The sequence below is a fragment of the Triticum urartu genome, chromosome 5A (assembly GCF_056163025.1).
Source record: "Triticum urartu cultivar PI428250 chromosome 5A, HENAU_Tu73, whole genome shotgun sequence".
NCBI lineage: Eukaryota > Viridiplantae > Streptophyta > Magnoliopsida > Poales > Poaceae > Triticum > Triticum urartu.
In genome coordinates this window covers 639284125-639293328 of record NC_141877.1, presented here as the reverse complement: position 1 = coordinate 639293328, position 9204 = coordinate 639284125, and the positions used below count along the sequence as shown (strand labels likewise).

Genomic DNA, 9204 nt, shown 5'->3' with positions numbered 1-9204 from the left:
CGTAAATTTTAAAAATTTCACAAATTTGAAAATGTTCAGAAGTTTATTAAATGATTGGAAATTTGGGAAAATCATGAATTTAGAATAAAAGACTTGTCAATTTAGATTTTTTTTTTGAAAATTTCATATTTTCTGTGTGTATACATATGTAAATTTTATGTTTCCAGAATTTAAAAATGTCCTATAGAGAAGAAAAGACATGCATGCTTTCCTAGATTGTAAGGTGATACCGGGAGAGAGTGTCATCCCTCAACATAAATTTGTGGTCGCTGACTTTCACTTTTGGATTTGTGTCCAGTGAGGATAAGCGTGCAAAGTCGCTAGATTGTAAGGCTTTCAAGCAGAGAGCTATTAAGGAGGGATCTGGGGAGGAAGGACGTGATGAAATGCTACGTGGATGAATATCAAGACTTACATTTGGAACGTGGATACATGAGAGTTTTGAGTGACCAAGGGAAGTAGAAGCAAAGCGAAAGATACTTGATGGTGGAGCGATGATGTCCGGAAGGTTGTAAGGAGAGGAAAATTTGTTTCAGGTGCGTCCACCTGGATAGGGGTGCAGGCAACATAGAGAAGTACAATGTGACGAAGAAGAACGGAAAACAAGCTATGCATGAAGCAAAGGGTCTAGCGTATGAGGACCTCTACGAGCGTTTAAATATGAAGGAAGGAGAAATGGACATCTTTAAGATGGCTAAGATCCGAGAGAGGAGACCAAGGATGTCAACCAAGTCAAATACATCAAGGACGGATCAGATCCACTACTGTTGAAGGACGAGGACATCAAGCATAGATGACAAGAGTACTTCGACAAACTTTTCAGTGGAGAAATTGAAATCTCTACGATTGAGTTGTATGACACATTTGATGATACCAACAAACATTTTGTGCGATGAATCTAGGGGTGCGAGCTTAGATAAGCTTTAAAAAACTGAAAGGAGGCAAGGCGATGTGCTCTGATTGTATCCCCATTGAGGTGTGGAAAGGCCTTGTGGACGTAGCGATAGTATTCTAGTAAGCTTTTCAACCTTATTTTTGGGTCTAACAAGAGGACCAAAGAATGGAGGTGAAGTATGTTAGTACCGGTATTCAAGAACAAGGAGGATGTTCAAAGTTGTACTAATTATCATGAAATTAAGATGAAGAGCCGTACAATGAAGCTATGTGACAGAGTCAAGAAGGATAAGTGTGACCAAAAATTAGTTTGGTTTCATGTCTAGGAGATTGATCATGGAAGCCATTTTCTTGGTACGACAACTTATCAAAAGAAGAATTTGCGTGTGGTGTTCCTTCAATTGGAGAAGGCCTACGATAAGATACCACAAATTGTCATGTGGCAGGCCTTGGAGAGACACAGTCCAAAAAAAGTACGTTACCCATCAAGGACATGTACAATAATGTTGTGATGAGTGTTCGAACAAGTGACATAGACAGCGATGATTTTTCAATTAAAATAGGATTGCACCAAGGATCAGCTTTGATCCCTTATCTTGTTTTTTTGATTTGGTGATGGATGACGTCATAAGGGATATACAAGAAGACTTCCCATGGTCTATGTTCTTTATGGATGATGTGGTGCTAGTCAACGATAGTCGAATCCATGCACGCGAGGGGGGAGGGTGGCAATAGAAAGTCATAGTTATGGAGGCATGCTTTGGTATCAAAACGTTTTTTAGGCTTAGTAAAACTAAAACTAAGTACATGAGGTGCGGTTTCAGTACTATTAGGCATGAGAAGGGGGAGATTGGCCTTGATGGGTAAGTGGTACCTCAGAAGAGTCCCTTGATATTATGGGTCAATATTGCAGAGGGATGGTGATATAGATGAAGATGTGACCCAACGAATCAAAGGTGGATAGAAGAAGTGGCACGAAGCTTCTAGCATCCTATGTCATAAGAGAGTGCCATAAAAGCTAAAAGGCGGGTTCCATAAGACAACGATTTAACCTACGATGTTGTATTATGCAAAATGTTGGCCAACTAAAATACGATGTCCAAGTGTTAGATGTAGCAGAGATACACATGTTGAGATGGATATGTGGCCACACAAGAAAGGATCGGATCCCGAATGATGATATACATGATAGAGTTGGTGTAGCACTGCCTGAAGAGAATTTTGTCTAACATTGTCTAAGATGGTTTGTGCACATAGAACTCATGCCTCCAGAAGCGTCAGTGCATAGCGGATGGATAAAGAGTGCCGATAATGTTAAGAGGTCGGGGTAGACCAAACTTAACATATGGGGGGAGTATGTAAAAAGAGATTTGAAGGACTGAAATATCACCAAAGAACTAGAGATTGATAGAGGTGTGTGGATGTTAGCAACCCATGTGCAGAACCATGACTTTATTTCAAGACCTTATGGGTTTCAACTCTAGTCTACCCCAACTTGTTTGGGATTGAAAGGCTCCATTGTTCTCAAATATGTTTGTGTTTAAAAAAAGTTATTCACAATTTTTTATAAGTATTAATGTATTTAAAATTTTGTTTAGAAATATAAAAATGTTCTCCGATTAAATAATGTTTATGTATTTATAAAATATTGTTCATGAATTTAAAAATTCTTAAATTCTAAAAAAGATTGATTATTTCATAAGTATTTGCGAATTTAAAAAAAATGTTCTTGAGTTTTGGTAGAAATGGTGTAAAAAAAGAAGATAACGAGAAAAAATCGTACAAAATTTATACTAGAAGAAAAACCCATGAAATAAAATAAAAATGAAGAAGACCACTAGAACCGAACTGATGGAGATAAGCCGAATGAATATAGGGTAAAAAATTGGCTTGATGGGCCGACCCATGTAGCGTGCGTGGTGTGCGGTTTCCTGACACTTTTCTGGAATGAGCCGGAAATAGGATTCCCCTTGAAAGAACTAACAAGTTTAGGGTATCTTACTCTCGTGAGCCATGTGGCAACTCGAGAGACAGAGTGGGCAACGTGGCGTACCATCAAAACTCTAGAGTGTAATGCCGATGGTGACGACTGACGAGTGCTTGCTCAAAAGGAGTTGTAGGCTGTGTATTGTCGCTTCTAGGAGTTGTGAGTGATGATGCAGAGACCATTGCGGTGGATGGCAAAGCAATGAAGAGCAAGGACTATCATGGAGGCGATGTATGCCATGCTTAAAGGGCGCCTTGGACGCCACCTAGGATATATGTGCCTTTGAAGATTAGCAAGACAGGAAGAAGTAGACCACTGTATGATTTAAGATTCGTGTTCCCATGTGCCATGGCCTAAGTAGAGTCCAATATAATTTGGAAAAATACCCGGTTTCATAGGATTTTTCCATGAAAATTGTTTACAAACAAACTTCATTCCTAAAACACAAACATATCCCCTTACTAAACTCGAAACATGTGACGTCCAGCTTGAACCATAGTATCACATTGTAGTGGAACTCTCCTGAGAGTATTAGTTAGTGAGACAAGGTTCCACTCGACCCACCTATGTTTGGAGTCTCCTCACCTCTAAGAAAACAAACAAAAAATATTAATCACAATCAAAAATTCATAACAAATTTCTACTAAAACCCTTTCCTTTAACGAAAACCCCCTAATGAATCTCTCCTCACTTGAATCTTTGGTATTGTGCTACATTTAGAGTACATTACTACTATGATTTGACCGACTTAGGGTTCTTTGATATTCTATTGGTTGCTTGGTTTTTGCAATAGAGGAGGAACAATGTGCAAGATGTTAGTCACAACGTGCTGGAAGTCACACGAGCGCCATGCTTGAAACTTCACGTAGCCCCATGTGTGCTACAGTAAAACGGTGAACGTACGTGGACCAGCACAACAATGGCACATCACCTCGGGTTACAAAATGGACACACGGCACAAGCTTTACCCAGGTTCGGGGCCTCGTCTGTCAAGTAATAAGCCCACTTTTGCTTATACTAAACACAAGTTAGAATGGGGTGCACACTGGTTAGGCATTTGAGTTTGGAGAAATTGTTATTGGTTTTCATGATTCAGAAAGACTTACACTATAGCTTTGGGATTAGACTTTCGTTAAATGGAGAATTTGCAGATTTACTCTAGGGCTTCAGAAAAGTTTGTGCAATTTGCCTCCATCATTCTAGCCGGGCTCAATTAGCCAAACTAAATTAATTCTAGTGTTAACCATAAGCAATAAAGATTTCATTAGACTTGAATCATGTTAATTAGGAGTTGACCAAAATTAATAGACTTTACCATTACAATTACCCAAAATCAATTAAGCACGTGATCATAATCATTTGCATGAGCTGAAAACTTTTAGGGATTAATCATGACCAAAAAAATTATTAGCATTAACTGAACACAATTAGCATTAAACGTGTTCATTGGGTGCTAACAAAAACACTTTAGATCTGAATCATGAACAATTAGCACCAATGAGCTATTAAGATTAAAATATGGGCTAATTGAGCATCTTTCTGAGATTATGTGATAGAATCAATACCAAGGGGTTACTTTTGAGAAAAAAATTACAACTAGATGCTTCATGTTGTATCTTATGTGATGATTGCCCAATTGAGGATGTTCAACAACGATTTTTTAACGTTCCTTGAATCAAGAATTCTGGTGGAGAATTGGTGTTGACTAGAACAATGGTTTAAATATAATAGACGCTATTAAAGTTGTTAAGAGGAGATATGAACACAAAAACGTTTCATGAAGATCTTAATTGTTGGCTGCCAGAGCATTTGGCTGGAAAGAAACGAACACAACTTTGAGCATATTCCACTCAATATTAATTCATGCATTGAATACTTCAAAGTTTATTTTACTTTTTTTGAGAAGAAAGTTTCTTTTACTTGGTTATGCATATTGCTAGATCCAACTTTAGAGGAGGCATGCAATCTTGTGTTGACTCTTTGTAATTATTTATGGAGTTTGTCTCTATCTGTACATCACCACCATCATTTATAAGAAAGACACGATAGGGGTTTCCCTACTGTTTTTGCTATAGGAAGTGAGATTATGATGGCTATGGTACCAATGTTAACACATCATCTTAGGATTACCATTAAATATGCACTTAATCTTGTGATTAGAACACACCTTATGTGAAAGAATATGGACAAACCAAAATTATCAGAAAATATTAGGGAACAACCCATTGCGGAGACCATAGGTCATCGACAGTAATGATTTTATTGGTTTAGACGTGTAAGGTGTGACCAACACTAACTTGGAAGTGGCGGACATTGGTGAACAGTCTTATCTTGCATCGACACCTCTTTAGGATCGATAGTTAGGGGTGAAACCTACCTTACCGCTTAGATCGTTAGATCAAAATGAGATGGGGTCTAATTCCTTACACATCATGTGCTTAGGAGTCGAGGCGAAACGAAGTCATTGGTTTGGTGCCCCTAGACATGTGTCTGTGTGTGGTCATGCCCCCTAGACAACCCCTTTTGGCAGAACTCCGCCATAAGAGCTATAATCTAGCCACTTATATGTGATTGCAAGAATACCCAATGAGCCACCAAGCCATAGCAACCTCTTGGGGGATTTACAAGCACCACATTGCAAATGCACGAGATCAAATAAATCTAGCGAAGCTATGGATGGTTTAAACTTCACAACTTAACTAAAATGCTCAAATGGATCTCAAAATGTGGCACTCGGCCTCTATACATTATATATCTTGCTGCTATCACTTGCACATACTATTTCATTTGTTATTTTTTCAACTAATCTAAAAAGTGATCGTGTCATTTCGGACATATTAGTTTGACAAATTGGACAAAGATAGAGCATCCACTGTTAGCTCAAGGAACAAGTAGAGCTTCAAGACTTGGAGAAATCATCATTTGGTTTCATGATTGAGAAAGACTGACATTATGATTTTGGGATTAGTGTTTCGCCAAATGGAGAATTTGCGGATTTACTCTAGGGTTTAATAAAGTTGTATGTGATGTTCCTCCTTCATGCTAACTGGCTCAATTAGCTAAAATACATTAATTCTAGTGCTAACCATAAAAACAGAGAGTTCATTGGACTCAAATTATGTTAATAGGAGTTGACTAAAACTAATAGAGTTTACCATACAATTACCTAAAGAAATTAAGCACATGGCCATTTGCATCAACATAAAACCTTTAGGGATTAATCATAACCAACATAACATTATTAGCATTAGCTGAACACATTTAGCATTAAACATGTTCACCGGGTTCTAATGGAATCACTTTAGATCCTAATCATGAACAATTAGCACCAATGAGCGATTAATATTAAAACATGGGCTAATTGGGGTACTAACCGAGATTATGTGATAGAATCAATACCAATGGACTACTTTTGAAGAAAATTTCCACCCAAATGCTTCATGTTGTATCTGATGTGATGATTGCCATGTTGAGGATGTTCAACATCAGTTTCTTGAATGTTCCTTTAGTCAAGGATTTTTGTGGGGAATTGGCATTGACTAGAACAATGGTTTGAATATAATGGACACTATTGAGGATGCTAAGAGGAGATATGAACACAACCATTTCATGGAGATCTTAATTGTTGGCTGCTGGAGCATTTGGCTGGAAAGGAACAAACATATCATTGAGCATGTTCAGCTCAATATTAACTCATCCATTGAATCCTTCAAAGTTTCTTTTACTTTGATTATGCATATAGCTAGACCTAGGCTTAGAGAAGGCATGGATCTTGGCTTGACTCTGTAACTATTTATGGAGTTTGTCTCTATATGTACATTACCACCATCATTTACAAAAAAAATACACAATAGGGTTTTCCGTGCTGTTTTTGCTAAAAAAATGAGATCATGATGGCTCCGGTACCAATGTTAACCCATTTTCTTAGGATTAACACTAAACATGCTCTTAATCTCATGATTAGAACACATTTTATGCAGAATATTTTTGACTAACCCGGAATTATCAGAAAACATTGGTAATGAGTGGTCAGATGCGTAAGATATGACCAGCACTTACCTGGATCAAGGTGATGGGTGGTGGTGAAGGGTCTAGCTTGCTTCAACACCTCTTTAGGATCCATAGTTAGGGGGTGAAACCTACCTTACGGTGTACTCCCTCCGTTCCGAATTACTTGTGTTGGATTTGTCTAGATACGGATGTATCTAGCACTAGTGCTAGATACATCCGTATCTAGACAAATCCAACACAAGTAATTCGGAACGGAGGGAGTAGATCTTTAGATCAAAACGGGATGAAGCCTAATTCCTCCTTTTCTCTCAATTTACGGTGCTCAGGAGTCTGGGAGATGTTGCTCCTCCTTTTCTCTCAATTTGTTAGAACCAAAGATAAAAAATACGGATATGAAATGTACGATGTGGTCTGAATGAAAATGAAACTATATGGCAACTGGGTGTACTGTAGCGCTAGTGCTGCTCTGATTGAAGAATGAAGAAACGGTTTCTTGCTGCTGAGAAGTGGAGGCACTACCCTTCATCGATCGCACATCCGAGCAGCTCCTCGAGGTAGTCCGCTCCCAGGTCCTCCAGTTCCAGCACGCACGAAGCCGATGCAGCAGCTGAACCCTGCAGGCCCTGCTTCCTCGCTGCAACAGGCGCGCTCGTCTGGTTCTTCTTCTTGGGTTTGCGCTTCCTGATGCAGTGCCGGCGCTTGAGCGCTAGGGCAGGCGAGTCCCCCGCGGCGGCGGAGGTGGCGCCCAAGCCCAGCACGTCGAGCGACTCCTGCACGCGGTTGACAGGGAAGTTGAGCACGGCGGCGGGGCCGCGCAAGGCCAATGCGGCCTGGTCGTACGCGAGCGCGGCGGCTTGCGGGGTGTCAAAGGTTCCGAGCCAGACGCGGGCGCCGTTGCGCGTGGAGTCCCGGATCTCCGCCGCGTACTTGCCCCACGGCCGCTTGCGCACTCCGATGAGTGGATCCTGCTCCACCGCGCCGCCGCCGCTCGGCTCAACTGCCGTCACAGCACAACGATGCGTCATGGGCTCGCCGCCGCGCTGGTTGTTGGTGACGTCCTGCTCCTCCCATCCGGTGTTTGTTGTTGGTGCAGCAGAGGCGGCTAGATGCATGACGGCGCTGAGCTGGTCCATGTCATAATCATGGTAGTCAATGCCGCCGCCGCCGCCGAAACGAAGCTGCTGCTGGTGCGCGAAAGAGGAGGAGGACGGCTGGTCGCCGTAGTTGCACGACGGCGAGTAGGTTGACTGGTCATGATAGTGCGAAAGAGGATGTGGCTGAGGGAGGGTGAGGCTGCCGTACTGCTGTGGTGTATAGGTCAAGTCGTTGTAGGTGTAGTCGTAGTGAGGCTCCATGGAGTACGTACTGCACAACCTAGCAAATAAGAAGTATGGTAGGCCGGCCGGCGCTCTAGATCCTTATAATACAGTGGCGCGGCGCGGCGCAGGAGATCGATGGAAGGAAAAGTCGCCGGTCGTTACAAGTACTGAGGGCGTCTCCAACGGGGGACCTCAAATTTCCTATCGCATCTGTCCACGAATAGAGAGGGCCGCGGACACGAATACAGGAGGCTGTTATCTAATGTGAATTTTCATATAAACCGGATTAGGTTCATGCAAACATGAGAGATTTCATATAAACATGACGAAATTCATTACATTTGGCACATATTGCAACTAAAAAGAAGCTCGTCGGGCTCTAGAGTTATATACCTAAATTAAATGATCACCGGCACCCGTTCCCCATGTCCAGCACGGACGAGGAGGGGTGTGTCGGCTCGTCGCCGGCCGCATACTACATTTGGACATTGTTGTTCTCTAGCTGCCCACCGGCAATGGAAACCATCTCCTTCTTCTGCTCTGGCGTTAGCCCATCCCAGAGAAAGCTTTGGCACGAGAGGAATCCATGATGGAAGTGGTGCGGAGATGAGAAAGATATCGGAAGCGGATGACTACGGGTATGGCCGGGACAACAGTTTATATAACAATGGTGGACAATAGAGAGACGGACAGGTGGCGTGGGAGTAGCCACCTTGGCAACTGCTTGTCATTATTGTGAGTGGTAGACGGACGGACGGACGTCCGTTGTGTCGTTTCGGATGGAAAAGGCGCATGGGCGAGGAAGGGGGTTTGGATGGGTCAGGGCGGTCAGACGCGGGCGTGACTCAAGATGGCAATGGTACCCCGAAACCCGCGTCCCCGTGGGTTTTTACCCTATTAGGGGACGGGGATAGGCATCTTTTCATCCCCGCGGGGCTGTTGTTGGGCACATTATACAACCCGACACGTTTCATGGGTTTACACTCGTTTCGG

General features: G+C 42.0%; 1 protein-coding gene across 1 annotated transcript; it reads right to left on the bottom strand.

Annotated features, from left to right (window-relative positions):
- Positions 1-7313: 7313 nt before the first annotated feature.
- On the bottom strand, positions 7314-8247 carry LOC125507280 (ethylene-responsive transcription factor 15-like). Its single transcript, XM_048671911.2, has one exon. The coding sequence runs from the start codon at positions 8245-8247 to the stop codon at positions 7408-7410; it is 840 nt and encodes a 279-aa protein (XP_048527868.1). The 3' UTR covers positions 7314-7407.
- Positions 8248-9204: the final 957 nt, after the last annotated feature.

Bases quoted from the DNA above. Each gene is read 5' to 3' on its own strand.
- LOC125507280 (XM_048671911.2), bottom strand. From the start codon at position 8,247: ATGGAGCCTCACTACGACTACACCTACAACGACTTGACCTATACACCA.